At 48.5% G+C, this 23,830-nt stretch overlaps 8 protein-coding genes across 8 annotated transcripts; 2 read left to right on the plus strand and 6 right to left on the minus strand.

Moving 5' to 3' along the window:
• Positions 1 to 1,411: 1,411 nt before the first annotated feature.
• gprC lies at positions 1,412 to 2,707 on the minus strand (the record flags this gene model as incomplete). Its single annotated transcript, XM_056894814.1, has 1 exon — positions 1,412 to 2,707. One exon carries the CDS (start codon positions 2,705 to 2,707, stop codon positions 1,412 to 1,414), a length of 1,296 nt encoding a protein of 431 aa, XP_056754562.1.
• A 3,763-nt stretch (positions 2,708 to 6,470) lies between these two features.
• Positions 6,471 to 6,811, plus strand: N7537_003757 (uncharacterized protein; the record flags this gene model as incomplete). The annotated part of the gene is made up of 2 exons (XM_056894815.1): positions 6,471 to 6,479; positions 6,548 to 6,811. 2 exons carry the CDS (start codon positions 6,471 to 6,473, stop codon positions 6,809 to 6,811), a joined length of 273 nt encoding a protein of 90 aa, XP_056754563.1.
• Positions 6,812 to 7,995: 1,184 nt separating this feature from the next.
• On the minus strand, positions 7,996 to 10,449 carry N7537_003758 (uncharacterized protein; the record flags this gene model as incomplete). Its single annotated transcript, XM_056894816.1, has 1 exon — positions 7,996 to 10,449. The coding sequence occupies one exon, from the start codon at positions 10,447 to 10,449 to the stop codon at positions 7,996 to 7,998; it is 2,454 nt and encodes an 817-aa protein (XP_056754564.1).
• A 528-nt stretch (positions 10,450 to 10,977) lies between these two features.
• Positions 10,978 to 13,748, minus strand: N7537_003759 (putative pre-mRNA splicing factor; the record flags this gene model as incomplete). Its single annotated transcript, XM_056894817.1, has 2 exons — positions 10,978 to 12,243; positions 12,306 to 13,748. 2 exons carry the CDS (start codon positions 13,746 to 13,748, stop codon positions 10,978 to 10,980), a joined length of 2,709 nt encoding a protein of 902 aa, XP_056754565.1.
• A 617-nt stretch (positions 13,749 to 14,365) lies between these two features.
• On the minus strand, positions 14,366 to 16,456 carry N7537_003760 (gamma-glutamyltransferase; the record flags this gene model as incomplete). The annotated part of the gene is made up of 7 exons (XM_056894818.1): positions 14,366 to 14,814; positions 14,867 to 15,000; positions 15,053 to 15,213; positions 15,279 to 15,861; positions 15,912 to 16,071; positions 16,129 to 16,162; positions 16,220 to 16,456. The coding sequence occupies 7 exons, from the start codon at positions 16,454 to 16,456 to the stop codon at positions 14,366 to 14,368; spliced, it is 1,758 nt and encodes a 585-aa protein (XP_056754566.1).
• A 622-nt stretch (positions 16,457 to 17,078) lies between these two features.
• On the minus strand, positions 17,079 to 18,051 carry N7537_003761 (uncharacterized protein; the record flags this gene model as incomplete). Its single annotated transcript, XM_056894819.1, has 3 exons — positions 17,079 to 17,460; positions 17,522 to 17,569; positions 17,627 to 18,051. The coding sequence occupies 3 exons, from the start codon at positions 18,049 to 18,051 to the stop codon at positions 17,079 to 17,081; spliced, it is 855 nt and encodes a 284-aa protein (XP_056754567.1).
• Positions 18,052 to 20,748: 2,697 nt separating this feature from the next.
• N7537_003762 (uncharacterized protein) lies at positions 20,749 to 21,453 on the plus strand (the record flags this gene model as incomplete). The annotated part of the gene is made up of 1 exon (XM_056894820.1): positions 20,749 to 21,453. One exon carries the CDS (start codon positions 20,749 to 20,751, stop codon positions 21,451 to 21,453), a length of 705 nt encoding a protein of 234 aa, XP_056754568.1.
• A 1,295-nt stretch (positions 21,454 to 22,748) lies between these two features.
• On the minus strand, positions 22,749 to 23,204 carry N7537_003763 (uncharacterized protein; the record flags this gene model as incomplete). Its single annotated transcript, XM_056894821.1, has 1 exon — positions 22,749 to 23,204. One exon carries the CDS (start codon positions 23,202 to 23,204, stop codon positions 22,749 to 22,751), a length of 456 nt encoding a protein of 151 aa, XP_056754569.1.
• Positions 23,205 to 23,830: the final 626 nt, after the last annotated feature.

Genomic DNA, 23,830 nt, shown 5'->3' on the forward strand with positions numbered 1-23,830 from the left:
ACCATCCACCAATAACTTTAGGTACATACGTCAATTCCTATCGAAGTAAGTCCTGGGCGAGATAACATTTTTAAAGGGAAATGGGACAAGAGCTCAGGAGAGAGAATTAATACAATGCGAGGGCAGTATCCCAAACTAGCATGCGCAGACGAGTGTTTACATCGTCACTTCCCTCGCCATGCGGATATCCTAGAGTCACTCACAACCAACTTGGAGTAATTTGGGCTCATATTGACATGAGTTCGGAGTTTGGATATATCGCCGATTGCCCAGGTGTAGAATTGCCAACATTGGTTCAATCCGACCAATCAGGTTAAAGATGTCAGCACAGTGCAGCTATCTGTTCCCTTGGATAATTTGCTTCGTGCATCGCTGCTAGCCTGTACGTGCACAATTTGTGTTAGATTGTCACGCTTTTGTTTGGGATAGATAACTCATCTCCAAACGGATTCTCGGTAGCTGTGTGGCGGTGTATTGGGACCGGCCTCGTCAGGACCAAAATTCCACGGGAAAGTATTAATGTGCGAGGCTCTGGAAGTGTTCGGCACGTTGCTCACCAGATTCCGTTGATTTGGCCTAACAATCGAGATCGAGGGTGGTGCGATAGGGCGGGGTGGCAGGTGTTTATCCCAAGAGAAGAGATGGGCAACGACACAGGGCTACGAGTAGACCACCTCGCTCAAAATCGACAACGTGGCAGTCCATCCGACAGCTCAGGGTCGAGGTTACGGATATCATATGATCAAGTATGCGGAAGTGGAAGCTCAAAATAAGGGGCTGCGCAGTGTAACGTTACTCACCAATGTGAAGATGTTTGAGAATATCGGGTTCTATGCAAAACTCGGGTTTGTGGAAACGGATCGAAAAATGGAGGATGGGTTTGAACGTTTATATTTCTATAAGAAGCTTTGTTACTGAGGATTTTCTTCGACTCATGAAGTTCATTAGCATTTTGGGGAAGTGACTTAGACCCAGATCAATCATTCCCACTAGTGGTTCCCTGGATAAATTTACGCTCAACACGTTCTGATGCGACGACTTACGGGGAAATTCTTCCAATCGAAACCAAGTTCTGGGTCTTTAAATTCGAAAACATTAAGTAGCACATGCGAATCGCCATGGTTCACATGAGAAACGTGTCGGTCTTTTTCCAAAATATATACATAGAAGGTTCCGTTATAGAAGTAGATGCTGGGTGGGAGTATAAAGAGACATAGAAAAGAGGAAGAAAAGGGGGAAAGAAGAAGGGGTTGGAAATGAGACATGAAGCGGTAGTACTAAGGCCGTGAGGAAATGTTATAATGACAGAAAGGGGGTATCGAGGACATCACACCACGGGAAAATATAAATGGTGACGATTCAGACGACTCGAGCATAAAAGAAAAGAAGTGTGAAGGTTCATGAGAAAGGTTCATCTCCGCCATCCTGCATAAGGCGGCCGAGGCGAGGAGAAGTCCTCCTTGCTAGAGCGCTCACTGGACACCTCGTTGGGATAAGCAGGCTCGTGCGTGATCTCAATGGTGGTTTCTTGGTACACCTTTCCGATCGGGGTCATTTCATGATCATGGCTGTGGTGGCCGTGTGCGCTGGGCGAAACGATATTATCCGTTGACCCATCACGGTCAAGGTCATCGTTGAAAGTGCCGCCCACTTTGCGCTTGGGATCGGCAGTGATGGTGGTTAAGTTGGTCTCGCCGCCTCGCTTGCCCTTGCTGCCGGTGAACATGTTGTAGGAGTGGTCCTGGCTGGGTTCGGAGTCAATGATCAGGTTGCGGCGGGTGAGGGTATATAGAATGACATCGACCAGCCCGGAGCTGGTGATGATGGCGCCGGAACAACAGAAGAATATTATACTGGGTGCGTCGCCGTCAGCTGTGGCCATGCGGCCTGCTGCGAGCGGTAACGATAGGATGATGTAGACGATTGGGTAGATGGTCATGTAGCCTACGACGCGGCGCAGGCGCTTGAGGCTCTGCAGCTGGCTGTTGCCGAGGATGGCGGAGGCGGCGATCTGCCGACGTAGTTGGAAGTACATCACGGCGTAGAGAATGACTGTGCCGAATTCGGCAACGAAAATCCAAATGTAGTGAGTCCATAAACGGGTGGTCTCGAATTCATCGTTGATCCAGCACCAGGCGCCGGAAGGCACGAAGACGTTGGCACCATGTATTGCCAATGGGATCACTACCATTAAAGCCACAAAGGCCCAGACACCAACGACAAAACAGACAAAGTACTTGTAGGGCATTTTTCGTCCCCAGACGACTAAAAGGAATGTGTGGAAGGCGATGGCAAGCACGAACAGACCACTGCCGGGGTCTCCAATTTGCAGCCATAGCCCTTGGAGAAAGCATCCGGCGGAACCAGATTCGATTTTGTCTATCAGAATCCATCGTAAACAAATAATAAATGCAAGCGACTGTTGGAAATCTGCCAGGACAAGGTTGTAGATAAGAACGATGTACTGGTTGTAACCGATGTAACGTGCATAGCTGCCGCGCCAAAAAACAAGTCGATAGGTGATGAAACCGAGGAGTACTGATGTTGCAATGAGAGATAGGAAGGCCATAACTGCGATTGCTATTAGACCTCGTCGATGCGATTCTGGGAGAGGGTCGATATCAAGTTCGACGGAGCTGGTCAATCGAGCTGCCAATGAGTGCTCATTGTTTCTAGGCATCAAGCCCATGAGAATGAGTGTCGACATGGTGGAGTGTCTTGTCGGTTCCTTTCAGTTTCCAAGTTTCCAGGGTCTGCTATCATTGCCTGGTTGAATGGTAGAATCAAAATCTGCAAGATGACGTTCCTGGGGTCCAGAATCTGATCGACACCGGGCAACGAAAAGCGATATGTAAGGCCGACGCGAGTGCGAGCTGAATATGCTAAACACCACCTACCCCATGAACTGCCTGCAATGGAAGATAAAAAAAATAGCTCGGGAAGGAGAAAGGCAGGCATAAAAGTTGAAAGCCAGAGGCAATGCGAAAGAACCAAGAAACAGCACCCAAGCCTGATTGAACTCAAAATTTGATAGGCAAATACAGAAAAATGGGACTTAAACCCATTTGGTCTCTTTATCGGTCAATAACAGGGTGATCCACGACAAGTTTGAGTGAAGAGTGGAATTCTTTGCGGGAAAGATGGACAATTGGGAGAGACGGTGCGATCTCCATAATAGTTCACGGTCCAGAGCCGTGAATCCCTGTATACAACGTATATTGTGCTCCACTTACCCTATTTAGCCTACCTTTAGGCCATATGCGACGCTCAGGTGGGTAAAAGGACGCAAGTTTTGCCACGAGATGTCGAATAAAACGGCCGCAAACCTTAGCTTGGTTAGTCTACTCCGTACTAGTCCACTCGATAAACAAGGCGAACTGCCTAGTTGCATACAAAAATAACAAATCAAAGGACATTCGCCGTTTAGAAACGTCGTTGCATGAGAAAAAGACACACCCCCAATTTTTAGAACCATTAAGACACAAAATTCATCCAGATCCCACGAGCTTCGTGTTCTCCGTCTCAGGGCCAAAGCACACGTTGGCCCGGCCCATTGACAGGGGGCCTCGGATCGCTAGTACACTATGTTCACTGCAGGGGCGAGGCTTCTGGAACACTAGCGGGGTTCATTTAGGACGAGTTTATTATTTGTACTCCGTACTCCATGTTGAAAAAATATCCCCCGTATTTTATAAAAGCCACCAGCAGACTCTTTCCCGAACCGCTCAAAGGTTACAATATCAAATTGACCAGTGGAGGGATATATCATATTCAATACCATCCAAAGAAAAAGAATACAAAGCACAATGTGGGCGACCCAGGGGGGGGGTGTGGACCAGGGTGACACGAGCAGGAAGAAATGATTTCATGAATCCACCCCGCACAAAATAAGCCGGATGCAGAAGACGGGAGAAAGTTGTTGAACGTCAAAAAGACAAAAGGATTATTTAGCACCGGTGGACATTTGTGGACACTTCAACCTCTTGGCCATGCGATTGGGCCAGGTTAAGCTTCGATCCGCCTCTTGACTCTCCAACCACAAGTGAAAATCACCGGTTTTAAATGGAGTCGACAGGACGGAAAGGTTTTCTCGTGTCTGCATGAAAGAATGTCAATTGGGGAAATCACGCGGGTCTTTGTTTGGTCGCCTATTGCCGGTTTAATTTAACACGGATGTTTATGCCGAGAAAACTGGATAGACTGGATAAAGGAGACTGCTCGTGTCCAGTATGATTCCAGCTAATTAGCACGGATTAGTGGAGACTTTCTCCCCAAGTAGATGGGATCAACAGAGTAGAATCGCTGAAAGGATGATTACGCACCACGGGCAGCACGGTCTGGTTTAGAGCCGCAGCGATCATGGAGTAGGCATGGCCCGCCAAGGAAGGAATCTTACCCCCGAGTTAAGGCGGGAAGTCCACAAGGTAACACATTTTGGAACTGTCTCAGATGTACCTCAGGGGTAATCGGGAGCATCCCAATTTATATTGCACCCAAATTCTGGTTGACAGCTTTCAGTTGTCTGGCTGTCAGGTACCCCCGAACGTAAAACAATACCCTGATATCCTCGCGTACAGAATATGCTGCACAGACGGAGTACTTCCTTGGATATTTTAGAAGCCTCGCGGGGTTGAAACGCCGTTAACGCCGTGTCTCATTCCAACGGGATTTCTTTCCACGACTATCCTTGCTCCGCTCATTGCCGATCCAAATTCCAGCGCAGCACCGACCACATTGTGTGTATAGGCCAAGGCCCAGGTTTGGAAATAATTCCATATACTAGAATGAGATGAAAGCTTAACCGGTCCGCTATAAAAAAAATAAAAATAAAAAACTCAGTTCGCCGGCTATTGTTCCATTAGCTTCTACCGGCGGAACTCGGGGTAACCCCCCTTAACCTTGTTTTACCTCTTCGTCTTCTCCTCGGAATCAACTATGTTGTATATACAGCATAAATATGTAGCCGGGATATTATAACCTCCACTATGGAGCACGGAGTATCCAGTCACTTAATGCAGGAACGGCATCCCGAGGTCCCGGCTCAGGTTAGAGCAGTTGCAATATATGATCTATGATCTCTGAAACATACATATCTAACAAGACATCCTTATCAAGATGGAGCGTACTGTGGAATAACAACCCAAACCGGTCTAAGACATACGCCAATCAATCTATCAATAATCCAATTTTTACTCTTGTGGAAAGTATATACTCGCCCTAGCGCTTTGTTCCGAGCCGTGTACGTGCATACACACCAGCCTGTCATATCTAAAAATTCGACTGGGGGGCCAAGTTTCCTATTTTGGTGAAGACACTAACATAATAACCTTATGGCCTTAGCCTATCGACCATTAACTAGCGTAATACCTGCCTAAAATCACTCAAATCATACTGTACCATGGGACTTCGCTAATCAATAGCGTATGATCGTCTCTGGGATCTCCGAATTCTGCGACTCGGGCGCCTAGTGATCTACATTAACATCTTCTGTACCCCATATATACGGAGGTTTTACTCCGTACATCGTGGTGGTAAGTAGCGAATAGAGACTATTGGGTAGATCCCCTCTAGTGATACGACCCTACCAGTCCTTTCACTCCTGGCCCGTGTGCCATGTGATCGCCAATAGTTCTTCCAAAGTTATTATTGCTGTTGTGCATACGAAATACGGGGTAGTGTATACTCATCATGCAGGCCGAAATAACATCAACAGATCTACTTGCACAAAAAGCTAAAAGTACGTCGACGCTTACGGAAAAGGAAAATCCCGTGGATACCTCTGAACGCACCAGTAATGCATTGTCTCCACCAGTTTCACGGTAGAAGGGTATGAATAGCCATAAGCAGGTTAATCCCGGTCTGTCATTTTGGTACAAAGTACGTGTCGGTGAGGAATACATAAACCGCAGTGGGTAGTAGTGGAACTCACTTATGCAGCTTGGCCCATTGGACAGGGGATGGAGTAGCAGGATATAAGATGCCGAGGTCCGAGACGGGGCGAAGAAGGATTTTCAATCACGTCCCACAGCGGGCTAAACCCACAAAAGGTTTCACGTTGGGCATTCTTTGCACTCTGCAGTGTAGGTACGGAGTACATGACAACCCTATCAGTTGCCTTTTGCGGTTAGTTTACGGTTTCGCCTCTGTGGATGATTGTTTCCACTTTCATTGAAAGTCGTAGGATCAAGGTTGTGATTTAATGTGCAATTCCTGGTTATGGAAAATCGCCCTTCTATAGTATCAATTGTGCTTTGATAGAGTGCTCACTCTACTTATTTCGTCCATTCGTTCTATTTCCCGTATTGCCCTCCATCTATCTCACTCTATTATATATTTAAATTGATGATTTATTATACTCGGCCTATACTCCTTTAGTATCGATGTGAGTGAGCCGGAAAGGCTTGAAAGGCACTGAACATTGGTGCGTTGATACGTTACTATTCATTTTAGAGATAAAGAGTCGTCGCAAGATGTCAATCGTACGTTTCTGACGCATAGAGCGATCCATCGCAAGGACAATAGTAAGTCATCGAACAGCGTCTGTCAGGTACTGTTTGAGATCTCGATCCTCTCGAATAACATCCGAGGTGCCCATCACATCTTTGGTGGAATGCGCCGTCTCCGACATCATCGGCCTCCATCCAGTTCCTTACCGGCGAACCGATCTATCAGCAAAGAGAGCCTGGAGATGGCCATAAATCACCTGTTCATCGGACGGAAGCTTGTCGCCGAGACCGGGGCCCATGCCGTGCACTTGCACAGACTTACTATCGGTAATTTACACCACAACATCCATGTACTGTACGCCTAGTGAACGAGGTCCATTCGGTGGGATGATGTCGTAAAATGTCGTAAGATGCAGCTGATGACGAGTGGCCCTTCGTATGTCATGCTATTTCTACGTCGCGTTCTATATCAACTACTCTTTCTATTATGGGCTTTTCGGTGGACAGCTGTGTTCTGGCTTCCATTACAGCGATAGTATGGTTGGCATGGGTGGCAGTGTGTGTCTTGATTGACACTACTGGGTTTAAACATGAAGGTCTCGTTAAGGCTAGGCCGAATAGGGTGCTGGCTTAGTACATATGAGCCTCTTTGACAGACCCCAGCTAGCCTAGCCAGGGCGGCGCTAAAAGCCTGGGTTGTTGTGGTAGGAAAGCGCATGACTGTAGCGCATCTAGCCAATTTCGACCATAACAACTGTAAGATATCGAGCTGAGTGGTGTGGAGTATACAAATAATGCTACAGCACGGAGTCATACGAAATATATATACACGATCTGGATACATATCTGTACTCCGTAGGCGCATTCACTTTGGACTCAAGCGGGGATACGTAAGTCATACTACTAGTGGACTACCCCTGCAGTGTGTAGTAGAGCGAGGTTACAGTATATCCCTACTAGTAACGCCTCCTCGCCCCAAAGGGTTAATCGTGGTCGCATGATTGGGATTTCCATTAGAGCCAACCGTCGCGTTAACGGACTTAAAGCTCAGCTAGATGCAGAGCCATGGACATAGGCTGCTGTGGATCCTTATATCGCTTTCCCCTTGTTTGCATTTGTCTATAGTCTCCTATAGTTCATTGCAATGCCTGAATCCAGTTCGCTTATATTGCACAATGCTAATGATCCATCCGGTGAGAGATGCTAAATCAAACTTGTATCATAGCCTAAACGTACAGCCAGGCATTAGGTCGTGGGAGGGAAGCTCATGGCATTCATAAATCATCAAAAGAACAAAATATAAAAAGGGGGGTAGGCAGTAGGCCAAGCGCGAAAAAAAGATGCAAAAATAACAAGCTCGAAACATAGTAAAAACACCCAGGACAAGAGAGTAGGGGAGGGGGGGTATCATGAGTTCCTCAAGCCCATTGCGACAGCAACAGTTATATCCATATCCCATGCTATCCAGCAAACGGTCCTCGAATGATTCCAACGCTGCACGTAGATCATAAATCGAAAAGAATTATTCCCATTCCATCCCGGTACTGATCTATCTCCGCCTCGAGTTTCGCGTATCCCGACGACCAAGACCGTCATCTTCCTCGTCTTCCTCCTCGACAGGCGCAGGTGTGCGTCGCTCAGTGCGTCTCTTAGGTCGGCGACGACGGTTCGAGCTGATGTTACTGGCCGAGTCATCGGGCGCAAGAGAGCGCTCGTCGTCGAGGAAGTCGTCTTCACCACCGCTTTCCCACGTACCGACGCCCGAGAAGGGCGTGCCTAGACGCGCTTCGACGAACGAGCCACGGCGGCTTTGGTTTGCTACGGAGAGGCCGGCGCCACGTTCGCGTAGTGCGCGCCGCACGACTTCGGCTTTGCAGTGGAGGGCTTCGAAAGCGTCTTCGAGGGCTTCCATTCCGAGGAAAATGTCGCGCTCGACTTCTGCTAACGCGGCGATTTCAGTTTCCTCGTCGAGGGCGATTGGGCCGCCGAATGAGGCGGGGGTTGAAGGTGCGCCGTTGACTTGGCTTGACGGTCGGAAGCTGCCGTCCATGTAATTGGGTGTCGGTCCTCGGGAGATACCGCCGCCCAAGGGTGTGTTGGAGCGACTGCCGTTCCAACGAGGCCCCCCGGCGGCATTCGCAGTGGGACCTGTGTCTTCTGCGCCACTGCGGAGGAATCCGTCGAAGCGGCCAGAGATGAGGATCTCCCACTCGTCATCGCTGATAGCGGAGAGGGTGGCGAGGACATGGTGGAGGGTAGGGTTATTCAGCATGTACATAGCGGTTTCGGGGTCACGAGGGAGGGAGGATAGTCGGTAAAGACGCTGGATGGCAGAGGCCGATGAGACAAGCGCGGCAGGTTTCGGTCGGGGCCGTTCGTCGCTAGGTCGCGGGACAGGAGTAGAAGAATTGATGCCGAGCAAAGAGCAGAACAATGAGCGCTGGTGGGGTTCTAGATGCGTGAGCATGGCAAAGGTTAACGTCTCATCGTCGACCTCATTAGGGGCGCTGGTGCCTGGATCATTCTGCTCGTAAAGCCATTTGTCGACAGCGACCTTCGTCTTTCGAGATTGCCGGATGAAGTGCTCGCGGTACTCTTCAGGAACGTCAACGTCGAGCTTCTGCATTGGAACATGCTCATCGCCTGGCGCACCAGTATCCACGGTGGTTGGTGCCATTGTGAAGGGAGGCCACATGGGGAGTTCCCTGCGGCCAGACACGAGCTCCAAAACCTCGCCCCAGCTCACTCCATCTGGTCGATCGTCTGAGTCCGCTTGGTCGCATATCTGGCAGCTACATGGCTCGGATGAGATGTCGCGCGCGAACACGGCTTCGAGACGGTCCAATAAACGGCGGGCGACAGACCGGTAGCCTGTTGCGACAGCGAGAGATCCATTCTTACTCATGACCTTTTGGTAGTCGTCTAGTAAACGGTTATATGGATCGAAGATTTTGCCAGCGATAGCCCGGGACTGAGGTTGTCCTTGCGAGAATGGATCCTTCTGCCCGAGGCTAGTCAGCAGCGCCCTAGAGACCTTATTTTCGAGACCACCATTTTTCAGCAAGTAATCAACTCTAGGGATAGTAGCAGGCATTTCGGGCGGAGGTGGGGGCGGCGGGGGTGCGCCAAACGAATTCGGATTCACTGGTTTCACAAAATCGATCGATTCGTCACTTGCAGTGCGACGATGGGACATGGCCGATCGGTTCTGGGTTCGAGAAGGAGGCTTCGTAGGTGGGGTCAAGGGTTTTCGTGGCACCGAATGCTGCTGGTTAGGCGCAATAGACGTCGCGTCGGACCCGTTGACTGACTCTGCGCCGACATCACGAAGCGTAACGTTCGACTGGGAGGCAGACATCGTCGAGCGACTCGACCGTTTGGGTAGTTTCCTATCATCAGAGACCTTTGTCTTGGACTTATGGCTTGATGACCGAGGCGAAGCTTCACTCTCTTCCTTAGGTCTGGATTTTGTAGGGGTCTCTGTTCGCGACGTCTTGCTGGACTTGGACTTGGTGCTATCATCGCGTTTAGACCGGAGACTTGACGAGGACCTGTTGACCTCGGAGGCTCTGATTTTTATATTTGTTTTCCTCTTGGGTTTGTCTGCCTCCTTCTCATCCTCGTTGACGATACTACCCTTCCTCGACTCCTGGTCGAGACCAGTTAGGGGCGGGCTAGGAGGCGCATGGTGGTTCTCGCGGTGACCGTTCTTCCCGTCGTCATGTGTCAAATCGGTCGGGTCGGGTGTAGGGATGCTGGCTCGGACACCTTCCTTGCTGTGAGCTTTAGAGAAAGTAGGATACGGTAGACTAGTTCTCGACTCAAGGAACGAGGTCTCCGATCTCTCGAGTCCAGGCATGGAGGACCTGCGTTGGGAAGTTGATGAGCGAGCCGTGGTAGAATCCTCTGGGTCCTTGGTTGAGGTCTTTCTGTTTGTTTTGTTTGTCTTAGCCTTGACGGTCTTCGACTTCCTATCGTCGCGGTTTAGTCTAACAGGAAACATGGCGAAATCCGTATCGTGTTGAGGACCGCGCGAAAGAGTCGTTACCTGTCTAGGCTTGTACCGCCACTGAGGGGAATGTGATCCTATTTTTGTCTCCAATTGTCCTGGCGCTTAGTTCGGGCCGTGACTGGTTGTGACTGGTCGCTTAACGTTGCAATGCGCGGCAACCAATCCGGCATTCCGTGTGTCTAGGGTTTGGGGAAAAGAAAGGGATATGAGTCGAAAAAAGAAAAGACAAGAATAACCTCATTCAGGTACGACGCATGGAATTGTTGGAAGTGGAAAGAAGCGCACTATGCGATTATGCGGTGAGCAATCTGCGCCCCGCTCTTTTAACTGACGTGGTTTTGCTGCATGGAAGCCTGAAATCGGATCCTGAGAGAGAGATATATATATAGAGTACATAGCCCTCTCAGCTGAAAACTTGCTGAGGGAGCACAAATTTCTACTGGCTGAGGCAACAACGTATACAAGTATGTGGATTTGAAAACTTGATATTCAGAGTATCATGTACATCAACACTTGGAATCAATCTGATTCATGTAATCCATTCACAGCCTTGACGGGGGAGGTCTCTAGTACCCAATTCCCCTCTTCTTCACGAGCAACTCCTCCACTCTGCGCAGCTCTCATCATCTTGTCACTCGCAAGTGTCAGATCACCAGTGTTGTAATCCCAAATCCATCCTTCTTTTAGCCACATCCATGTAAGATAAGCACGTAGCTCCTTGTCGTGTGGCAGAACGCACTTCCATTCAGGCACAAACCCGACCTCTGTCGCATCCATCCCTTTCCAGTCAGAGGCTTTCCCCCGTAATTCGTCGCGACAGAAGATCCTCCAGCTATCAAGGGAATATGCTCCAACTCCTGGTAGATGTGCAATCTCCCATGCCACTCGCAAATCTTCTTCATCAATGCATTCTTCACGGCCAACATTTCGACCGTCAAGCTTTCGTGGGTAGTGGAGCTTGCGATATCTTTTGCTTCTGTTCGGGGGGTCTGATAGCCATGTTTGTGCCAATGTGATGCATTTCTTTGCACGTTGGTTTTGAAAGCCTAGGCAGTTTATCATCGATACAAGTTCCGGTGGGTTTGCTTCGGCCATCGCCTCAATCGTAGGGTATCGTTCAAACACTTTGAACAAAACCGGCAGGGCAACACCCCCGCGGGTTCGATTGAGAAAAATGGTTGCAATTAGTAAATGAAAGGGGTCATGTGCAAGCTGCTCCTGGATGAGTCCGAAAGAGGATGCTTCGATAGGGGGGAACGGGAGGCATGATTCAGGATCAACTGGGACACGTGGGAAATAAGGAGAATGCTTCAAGGGTTTGACTTGGGGGGTTTTAATAAGTTCTGGGTTAATGAAAGAGGTAGATTTCACAGGGGTTTGGGGGTCGGGGTTTGTGAATTGGGGAACAAGACGGGGGCTTTTCGGAGGTGATAATTTGATATGAACATGCGACCGGGGTTCATCTGAATCATCCGAATTGGAATCAAAATCACTCGGCGCATCACTCAAGGAAGAATCTGACGACAAGAAGTCTGGGGGCAGATTCAGATCTTTCAACAGCTGTCGGGTTTTGGGTGGGATAGACAAATCATACAGGGAAGAAGTCATTTCCCGCTTGTTTTTCGAGCCAACTTTGGGGTTGCCGGCTCCTAAGAAATACTTCGATTGAACCTCATCACTTGGAGTCACACCTGGCAAATCACTGGTATTCAAAAATCCATCGTCCACTCGGATGGATCGGCGGGTAGCGGAAGCTGACTGGAGCTCCGTCTGCTTCCATTTGGGCTATCGGAAGAGGTTTCTTGCGGAATGGGAGGCGGAATTGAGTCTTGATCTGCTCTATCGACTGAGTCACCTTGAGGGCGTTGCTGTCCACCCAACTTGATTCGATGTTTGTTGCGCTCCCTCCTCCGTTCGCGCTTGCGCTTGTTTTTGTCTCTCTGTGATGTTTTTCCTGGCTCACGACGTTTCCACGGTTTTCGTTCAACTTGTTCAGGTGATGGACTCTGAATCATCTCCGTCGGGGCATCGGGTAACAAGTGAGGCGTGATAGCCTTTTTGGTGCTATCCTGAAGATCCTTGGTCTCCCGGATGACATCAAGTTTTTGGGCATGAGATGGAACCACATCAGCTTCACGGGCGAACTCGTGATGAGGAGTAGAGTGGGTCAGGTCGATGGGTGCGCTGGGGCTACCCCGAATGATGTTCGTAGGCATTTTAGGCAGATCCGGCGTGTTGTCCTTACGTTTCGGTTCCTCCAGCTCAACGTAGCCATTGTCCTGGCCGTTAGTGAAAACACCTGCCGGGACATGAGTTTCCACAACCTTGTTTGGCTCATCATGCTGCATAGCATCATGGCTGTGCCGTCTTGCCTTATCCGAGTGTCGCTTCTTGCTTTTCTTGTGCTCTTTGTCCTCGGGCTGGCCCGAGCTGCTCTTGCGCCGTTTCCGGTGCGAGCTCTTAGTATGTGCTTTTTCCTCACCGTCCACCTCGTCCCCAAATGCAGAGCCGGCATCATCGGCTACCGCAATTCCACGGTCCTCAAGGTAGATCTTTCGAACGTGGTCGACCAAAGCATCGATAGCTATGTCGTCCATGCCAGCCTCTGCGGCGACCCCACGCACTTGGCCAGTGAATTCTCGCCGGGCCGAACGTCGAACATGTTGGACTGGCTCCGTCATGAAAGAGTGTGATACAACGAACTTCAACACCTCCATCTGCTTTTCGGAGTCCACCGAAGCAAAGATCTTCTCTTCCGCCGTCATTCCATAGTCATCAGTCAGCATTGCCGCCGAGTTGGTAATTTTAGGAACTGTAGAAGGGTGATCGCCAGCTTTGTGAACGGGATAAGGTTCAACTTGTAGGACTTCCTCCACACGCTGAGGTTGTGTGATGTTCTCGAGGCTCATAGGAGCTTCACCATGAGCATTGACATCCTCCATTGTAACACTCTTTCGTATTCTGGAAGACCTTCTCGACTTCGGCTTATTTGCCGAGGTGGTTGTGGGTGATGGGATTGATGTTGTAGAAAAATGCGCCGAGTTGGCTCCGGTCCTTTGGCTACGACGAACGTTGAGGTTCGAGGAGTCAGACGCACCGTCATACCCAAATGGACTCGATATGCCAGTGTTACCGTCCATCATCTCGTCCCGGGATTCTTCGAAGCTCGCCTCCTCTGACAAGATGTTGTCAACAGCACGATCAAAGAAGTCTTCGTCAAAGGTCCTGAGGGGATCAATATCGAAGGATGGAAGGGGAACAACAACGGAGACGTTGCTGAGTCGAGCCATTGTATTCCTGATACCACAGTAGATGGTAGGTTGCCTAGGGTAGGAAGTTGGTGAATCTCGAAGGGTTTGCAGACATATCGCGGTAGCGTTTGGATTGAGTGTGAACTGTTTTGATGAAAAGCCATCTGGTTAATACAAAGCACAAAGACAAACAAAGAGCAAGAGAAACTACCAGCGAGTATCCTATGCGAATGTAATGCGTCCTAGTCTCGGGGAAATCGCGAGTAAAGCTTCCTAGCTTCTTTGACGCGGGGAGGTCGATTCACGTGTAAGTTTGATAAGGTGACGCGATGTCGTGTCAATAAAACCATTAAAACAAAACTAAGGAAGGGAAGAGTTCAGATCAACTTTTTACGTCAGTCTAGACTTTTAAAGGAGGGGAAAAGGTTAAGTTAAGTTGGAGCTGTCTACATCAAAAAGGGAATATCGAAAGCACAGACCATCAGATAAAGAAACGCCAATCTACCCCCTGTCAAAGAATCTACAACAAAGGACTGCATTTGCGAAAGAGTTGAACTTGTTAGATCGGTTTGTCTATTTATAGTGATGCTTTTGTACCCTGACACGCGTTTGACAATGTATGTACTTTGGCATCCACAGTGCCAACATATCCCGTTCTATACAGAATACCCGCCAGAGTTGAGCTGCCTCGGCTCTCCAGCAGCATCGAATGTTCCATTGGGCAAGACCCGAATCAACTGGGCAGTACTCTGTCCCGGAGCAACCCAAGTAACGTTATGGCCGCGTGCCTTCATAGAGGCAACAGTTGCGTTGTCATAACTGTATTCGAACCTGACCTGGTTTGGCACCAGCTGATCATGCAGACGGGGCTTGGCCAACGCTTTAGCGGCGGAGAGTCCCTGATCAATGGAGTGAATGATACTCTGGACGGTGGCAGTGATGATACGACTTCCTCCTGCGGATCCCGCAATCAAAAATAGCTTGCCATTGGGTCGCTCAACTATCGCGGGCGTGATGGAGGACAGAGGGCGTTTTCCAGGGCGAATGTAGTTGGATGGGGAGGGGATGTATCCAAATGAGTTTGACGATCCAGGAATGGAGAAATCTGTGAACATGTTAGTTAACTCCGTGACCTAGGACTGGCTTTCTCAACATACCGTTCATCTCGTTGTTCATGATGATACCGGTTTCTGGGACCATGACCTGGCTACCGAATAATAGGTTGATTGTGGTGATTACGGAGATTGCAAGGCCAGTGTGGTCAGCTACTGCGATATGGGAAGTTCCAGGGCTGATGCGCAGTTAGCTTAATGTCAGAGAATGATATATCGAATAGGACCTACGTGTCCAGGCTTTCCAGTCCCGCTGGATCATAAGCAGATACGTTCTGAGTCCGCACATCCGAGATCTTAGATCGAATGTCATCAATTGTAGACTGATCCAAGATCTCCTTCTCATAGTCGGCCAAGCCGTCAACAAATAGGGGATCGCCAAAATTAGATCTCTGCGTTTCATGTAAGCGACCATTGACCAGAGTCCACGGGTGGAATAATAGTCGGTCATTCATACCTCGCCATATCCAAATCGGATCGCCTCGTCCAACCGATGGGTACTTAAATTCACAGATTTTTCAGTCGTGAAGAAATCCTTGTATGTCCCAAGGATCTTCAGAATGCTCAGGGCGATGCTGCCACTGGAGGGGGCCGACGTACTCGTGATCTTGTACCCACGGTAGTCTATCTGAGAGATATCCCGAATAGCCACAGTGTAATTTTTAAGATCTTCGAGTGTCATTGTGCCGTTTTCGCGCTGGACCGCATTGATCATAGCCTCGGCGATAGGGCCCGAGTAGAATGCATCCGCGCCACGCTGTGCAATAGCCTCGAGGGTGTCCGCATACCGGCGTCGGGTAATGATATCGCCCAGCCCAAGCCTGGTTCCATTCGGAGCAAAGTCAATTGCCCACGTGGGATTCTTAGATAGGAAGTCCTCTCCACTGCCAACGGCAGATTTCATGTATTTGACAAGATCCTCTGTGACAGGGAATCCGTCACGGGCTGTGCGGATAGCAGGCTCGACAACAGTCGACCATGGAAGCGAGCCGTATTTCTTGTGGAGATGCTCAAGACCTCGCACTTCGCCCGGTACTCCACTTGTATAGCTGTTAGCTTAGCTCCCATCAGCTCCGCGTATTCGTCTTACCTTGCCAGTCCGCCGTATATGGAAGCATCTTCGTTGTTTTTGTACATGTCCTCGAATGCCGCAGCCGGCGCCGTCTCTCGGAAATCAATGAACTCGTAATCGCCATTTGATGATCTCACGAGCATGAAGCCACCTCCGCCGATTCCACTGTGGTACATCCCTGGTCTCCGTTAGCTACGCTCAGATACAATTATTGACCGAATGAATGCTGCCTCACCTACGACACCAATGCAAAATTCGGTTGCAACCAACTATGTCATCTCAGCACCGAGATTCACCCCAAAATCCACCTGGATAGGTAAACTCACAGCATCAGCAGCGTTTCCGCCCTTCAACAAAATATCAGATCCATGACGGGAGCAGACCGAGCTTTCGCTAGCAACAGCGCCCAGCTTTCCAGGGCCAATTAAACCATGCGACCCGAGGTCGGCATTCGGGTCTCGCTCGGAGAACTCTAAGGGGGAGGTGTTTGCACTGGGCAGATGAATTGCGATCAATAGCAGTGATAAAATCGCCAAAAATCCGAGTTTGATTGGTCGCGACATGTTGACAAGGGTCTGCCTCCAATTCCTCCGTGGTATAGAATGTTGCGCAAGACTAGGTCCCGGAGAAGAAGAAGCTGGTAAGGCCTCAAGCTGTTACAGTCTCCGATATTAATATTCTCAACCCGGGCTCAAATGAGGTCGTAAACGAGAGGGGAAAAGATAGATTTACCTTCTCCACATCTTGGCTGATCGGACAGGGGTGGTGCATATTGCGATTGGAGGCCGTCCCGACGCTTTTGTATAGGATCAGCGGGCTCCAGGTTGCTTGGCGAATGCAGCCAGCACCGAGAGATAAGGAATGAAGAAAGGAAATGACGGATGGAACATTTTGAAAGATTAGAAGATCCTCTTCTAAGACGTTTAATTTACTGCGTAGCGGTGTGTTCTAAAACCCCGACCCCCGCTGATAAGCTGTCGGGTAGCTGTCGGGAGCAAATGTTATGGCTCGGGGGTTTTTCGGGATCAGTAGGATCAAACGCCATACTCCATACATAGCATCTTATCTCCCTTCGATATGATTCGGTCATTAGTTGACCTATCCTTTGTTATGAATAAACTACCCCAATCTATAACCCAAGTACTCTATACCCCACGCATGCTCAACATGGTATCAATCCCGCGGCTAGTCTTCCCTTGCAGCGGCTCGTCTTATCCAAGAAATAGTTTCCTCCCACTCCTGAGGAACCTTATCCAGTGCTTCCAGCGTGGCTAACACCAGCCGACGACCCCAGTCGCGCACATACCATCGACGGCACAAGAGACGCATAGCGATGCCAAAATGTAGAAACAGAATTCGGGCAATCCAGTCGCCATGTTTGAGTAGTGAGGAAAACTTGTCGGAGAGGAATAAGGGCCATGCAAGCGGGCCGCCATGCGGTCCGATTTTTGGCCACGGTTCGATGGCCTGATGAAGCTGCTGCCATGTGGCTAGGTAGATCGGTTGATCCGATCCTTTTCTTGTGTCAATAATCGAATGAAGTCGAACCAGCGACGTTACTATGTCTCTGTGTTGATAATCAGCTTCGCAAGCCCTACACCGTCACTCCATACGTTAGTGGAACATACTTGTGGAGGGTGAATAATATGTTTGTGCTCTCGACCGGGTAGCTGCCGCTATTTCGTGTTATCATCCAGCCTTCGCCAATGAGCTAGAGAGAAGGAGTTCCATACTGATCATGTTTCCCAGCTTCGAGAATTTCTTGTGTGTCAGGAGCGCACAGCCATCCATCCAGCTGCGAGTCAACCCCGGCTTCAAGTATCCGGGAAAGAAGCATGGCGGGGCCAGACATCAATGTGCGAGCCTCAAGAACCACCGAAAGCGGGTCCAGAGGTCGTGTTTCAAGGGATAATACTCGAGATCCCATGGCGAAAAGCATTATGATGATAGACGAGACGAATGCGGGTTCATAATCTGGCGGTGAGATTTCCGGAAGAACCTTGCTCAATCCAGCGCATGCCTGGCTCTGATATTGCACGGCATGATTCAGCCATAAAGCCCGATTATCAGTCTCAATCGAGGCCAAGTGTAAGGCTGAAAATGCATGGATGCTGTCAAGCAGGTAAGGACAAGATGCAGCCATGCGAGGAATCGTCATGGAGAGATGGTGTGCAGATAGTCCATCCTGTGACAAAGTGTGGTATGTTGAAGTCATATACTGGTGGAATAATCTCGTCTCAAGCAAGCGTGTTGCCTGTGGGAAATCCCGTGATGGGGTCACAGTGCCACTATCTGTTTCATCATGGGCGCTGGATGATGCCCCGGGGCTGTCTTCGTCCTCATTTGGGGGAGGATATCTGCACTCCAATTTTCGCTTCCTGCACAGAGTACATTTTGGGATGCTCTCATCACACTGACCGTTGTGTCAGAATATGAATCTCAGCTGGTGGGTTACTGCCGTCCGGGAATGCCGCCTGAGCTACATCCAACACGCCGACGGGTTCAGGGGAGCAAAATTGTTGACACTGACCTTTACATGTCTCCTTTTACACTCCAAACACCCCTTTCGAGACTTCGTGTGACTACGACGCGATGGCATTGATGGTTGCCATTCAGGAACGGAATCAAAGTGACCCGGTCTCAGCAAAGAAAACGAAAAGAAAAACAACAAGCCTCAGTTTCACTTCATATCTCGGTGAAATTAGATCGGTGGCCCCGACCTCGGTTCTTTCTGGGGGATCTGCATATGACACCGCGTGATTGGCAGAGACAGTGCCTGAAGGTGCACTGGGGTGGGAGCCCGCCCGCGGCTTCCTTGTGGCTTATGTAATCGTCACTTCGACCCGTCGACAAAAGGGGAGGGAATTTCGGGGGTTCCAGTAAGGAAATAATCCTTGTATATAGAGAGACACCCCTCGTACGGAGTAGATACCGATGACAGCAATGCGGTGGCTGAGCAGTTTCGAGTCGGCACTTCAGAGTTGAGTAACAATTGCCGACACGGGATTAGCGATCCATATGAACTTTTGCTATCACATGCTATAAAACACCAATTGCAGGATTTTTGTATCTGATAAAAAAAAAACTATGCTTTGAAAAATGACTTCCTCTGCATATAATGGGAACATTATATATATAATTTGTATCTCTTATTAGTGTAATATATAGAAGAGTTGTTCGGCGTCTTCACTGTTCTACTTTAACCTCCAATTCAACGTTGAAGCATGCAAGATAAATGAAAAAGGCCAATTTAAAGGAAGCATTGGATACTGTGGCAAATGAGTTCCCACCTGCTGATAGTCTGGTTGGAGTTGAATTATGGTTACTGAAAGTTGAGATTCGAACTGTACGGAGGATGATATCAGAATATACAACATATAAATGCGAGCTAGCCCCGCTTCGAGATTGGCCCAATCTGCTTTTGTGTATTAGGGCATTCGGTTAGTGATAATGAGATAAAGTATGGTTCAGAAAGTTGCTTAGGAGAGACATCGTTTAATCATATTAACAAGGGACCCCGGGAAAGTGGTATAGATTTCAAGAAGTGACTTACCGTCGATCTCTTCAACTATGTAATCGTGACTTGATAACCTTGGTACTAGTAAAGTTTCACACAAAACAGCAATTTGTTTAATATTCAGACCCACAAGAAAACTATAGAAGGCACCAGGCATTGTAGGCATCAAATATTTATACCTCGGGCCCTCAATCGATAAACGTAACCTCCAGGGCTGCATATACTCTGAATACTCAACAGCCTATCTACCTAGGTATCCTCGGTGGATTTTTCCAAGAGTCAAATCTCTCGTTATAGCCAATTAATTGTCGTTCACCTCCAGCTCCACTGCAGATTCAGAGTTGTATCCCATCCCCAAGGATCTTTTGTCAATCAAGCCAGAGTCATGGCTAGCGCCAATCGTGTAGGAACCCTGCCATCTTCCATATAGTACCTAGCCTTACCTACTCTGGGACATAGATATATCATTGCATCATCTACGGATACCTAGGTACCCATGATCGACTGTATACCACAACTGATACCAATAAAGCGCTAAGATGACATCGCCTCCTGGATGGATAATGAATCCCAAAGAACTCGACTACGAGCGTGAATGGAGCGCGGGGGATAGTTGGGGGTATAATGTCGCCGTAAAATTTGAGCTGAGGATTCGCACCCCTATAATTTCTTTCTTCAAAGTGGGATTGTTCCTGGTGTTTAAATAAAATGTTTCTCATATCACCACCTTAAGCCAAATATATTAGATTATTGGTTCTACTTCGTCCAGGATAGAGGCCGCATGAACGGCCAACTATTCTGGTCTTCATACTAAATAAAATTAGGTAATTTCAAACCACTCCGTAATGGTTATTCTAATGTTCTCGGAATATTCATGGGCGGGGGTTTCTTGCCAATCTGCCATGGGGGCCAAAAAGGGACAGGTAGGACCCGGGGGGGTACATGAGCCACCTGCGTAAGCGGCTTATTTTGTAAATAGACTGTAATTGACGGTAACTTGCCTTTTCGGAGAAATTCTTGTAAAACCTTTGGTTTAATTTCGAATTATTGAGCAATACATAAAGGTAGTGTATTTGGCCCCCAGGAACAGCGATCCACATATCTTCCTACTTGCAACACGCTCGAGCGTAGCAAATACATTATGTAATGGTATTGCCCTGCCCCACGTGGGCAACTGGGGTAACCTTGGTCCCGACGTTCGGTCTATTTGTGTCCCAGCTCTAAACCAAACTATACTATTTACCACTTTCTATATTTGCACCATTAGTTACCGGATAATCAAATACCGTATTGCTGGGAATATTGACAGATCCGGACCGAACTCGGTGCCCCAAGACAATGGATTCGAGCTCTGAATCGTACGAAAAAACAGGCGGAAACACCTTAACGGAAATCCTTCAGCCCGCTGTCTTCTTTTTGTCAGGTCAATCTGTCTTCGCTGAGTCTGCAACTCCAAGGCTGCTTTACCAATTAAACAGTGACATCAGGTCAACCTCGAATAAGGACTCATCTGTGGCATTCGAAAGAGTCGAGCAAGATACATCTGATCCCGAGATAGAAATCGAGGGTGTCACTCCTGGCACGTGGCGCAAGCGACATCTTTTCTATCTTGCACACCCTGTGAATGCACAATACCGGACCGACATACCCGCTAAGTACTACATCACAGCTGCGGTGCCCGAGATGATGGGCAATATTCGCCTCGAGAATTCTGAGGCACGATTTCAAAAGACGTCCTTCAAGGCGATGTTAAGTGCGAAAAAGACCGCCTCGGATAAACCATTATTCTACGAGGGCACGCAACAACTCCTATTGTTTGATATCCAACCAAACTGGAAGGTCGGTCGAAATTGCTACAAGTGGAGCAATTCCAATGGCACACAGGTCGCCGTTGAAGAAAAAGAAGATGACAGATATAAATTATCAGTCACGAGCAGTATGTCGCAGGAGTCGATGGATGCACTGGTCGCTACATGGCTATTGAGGCTGTGGCACGATACGGCTGAGAGTAAGCAAGCCAAAAGAGAATGTGAGTTAACTTGATCTCTGTTACTGTCGAACCCTTCTAACAATTACTGACATTTTGTACTTTGGTTAACTTCTCTTTCTAGTCTTTGAAAGCATGGCATCTCCGGAAGAGTATAAAGAATATATGCCGAGGCAGTGCATAATGATGTGAGATTAGTTAGGTAGTAACCATCTCTGTCGCCTACATGTTCAGCCTAGGAGAAGCGCTGGACTTCAATGTCGCCCAATACCCCACTCCCTCGTCGTTGTCATACACAAAGCCGAAAAAAACCCCCCAATATCGCCATCTTGTTACGAAACCTTCGGTCCACCAGCGGGGTGATCGCCCGTACTACGAACACAGCCTTCACGAGGAAGGGCGGGTTGAATTAACCATGCGCAAAGTGGAACGAGGTCTCCGTATGCCACTCCCTGACATACCTCCATAGCCGACTTCCTATTCATACAGCGAGTTGCTGCCATCACACACCTAGCCGTCGATATTATATATTGTTTAGGCAGCCTTTCTGCCCAAGGTTCCTCTAAATGCATTCATATTGCCAAATGTGACCAGGGGAGCAGGTCATCAGGGGTTGCTACCCCGGGGCGAAGAGACCTCGCTGTCGCCACTTTCGACGAGGCACCTTGAACACGTTAGAATTGAAGAATAAAGATACCTACAAGTTAGGGGAAAGGAATCTCGTAGTGCGAGGTATGTAAGACTAGAGAGGCAATGGAAAAGAAACCGGGCCTAGACCGTGTTTATCAACTTCTAGGATGTTCCTGTTTGGAGATTAACCTCGTATAATCCCGACATGGAAGTGTGTTCATCTTGCATCCAAGGCCTGGCTGATCTCGAAGAAATGTTTCTGAACTTAGCGCTGACTGAAATATAGTTCTTTCTCTGACTGTATTCATGAGCTTCGTGCTAGAAAATCCGACATGAGACAACATCTTGTTAACAATCAGACCCCCTAAGACAACTATCCTTAGTAACGCCCAGATCCTTCTAATCCCTTCAATCCCAGAAGAAGACCACATGTCCGAAACCAAGTAATCAAAATCACAAAGCTCCTGCTTGGATCTCAGATATATCCCCCGTGCACCCTTCCCACATGCTCCTTCATATTATCCTTTCGGTTGAAAGACTTATCACACCTAGGGCAGTTGACGGAGCGCGGGTTGATATGCTGAGTTCTGATATGACGAATCAACACACTTTCGCAGCTAAACGCGTGGCGGTGCTTACAGCCTATCCAGTGACATTCAAAAGAGATGTGGTAATCCCTAACGTCTTGTCAATGTCGATTTCTAATGTGAGGGTAGTTGTCTTACTCTTGTTTATTGGCTCGTCGACCGTCAGTACGGTTTCCCTGGGTTGCCAGCATGTCGTTGTCCTTGGGTGGAGATGGTTCTTCCACAGAGGGAGAGTCTAAAGATGGGACCCGAACGATGCTTTCGGCTAGACGGCGATAGTCTCTAGCCAGGCCTTCGGTGGTACTATTCCACTGGGAGAAGAAGCCCTGCATAGGGTCCTGGTCCATATACTCCAGATTGAGAGGGCCGAGAGTGGAAGGTAAAGTGAAGTTTGTGTCAAGCAGCGCTGAAGCATGCTGAACACGAGGATCGTAAAAGCTGTACTCGGTAGATAATGGCTTCGCGACCGTAACAATGGGAGTTTGAGTAGCAGTCACGTCCTTGTAAAAGGGAGAATCACCATGACTGGGCTCATATTGCCAGGATAGGCTTGGATGATCTATATGGTCATTGCACAAAGGCCATGCCATAATGAATGTTGTACTAAGATAAAAACAAACAAAAGTATAATTGAGATGTTGGAGGACAGCCAAAATGCCTCTGGTTGAATTGACTATCACAGTGAGGGAATTGGCTATCTGTTTAAATTCTCGAGGGTGAACAAATATTAAGTCGGGTTTACTTCAGCCGTACTATAACATGATCTCTGTAGAGGATCTTGGGGGCATCCCGGTATCCACAGTGGCACAACCTGATTTGATCGTAACGCCTTTGCATTGCTTACCTTCGATTGGGGGAAATTACGTGGACCAATCAGCCACATGGGTGCTAGGAAACGAGGTCAGAGCAGGAGAACATCTGGGGACTTGAGTTTGGTGGACTTGGGTTTTTAGAAGTCCGGCGCTGACATTATTATGTCTACGAACTTCGCTTTTTTTTTACAACTACACATAACCCAGTAACCCCTTTTACAACAAAAATCACTGACTTGCAATTGGTTCCATCTATTTTCTGCATCATTTCCTCCGCCTCTACGTCAGTGACTGCCCATGTCTGATAGAGAATGGCTCTCGTACCTTTGCCACCTCGATACATCCTTTGCTACATATTTAGATTCGGGAGTCCTATCCCTCCAACCCGACTCTATACTTAGCTA

Source organism: Penicillium hordei, assembly GCF_028827395.1.
Source record: "Penicillium hordei strain IBT 12815 chromosome Unknown utg000002l_segment0_segment0, whole genome shotgun sequence".
NCBI classification, from domain to species: Eukaryota; Fungi; Ascomycota; class Eurotiomycetes; order Eurotiales; family Aspergillaceae; genus Penicillium; species Penicillium hordei.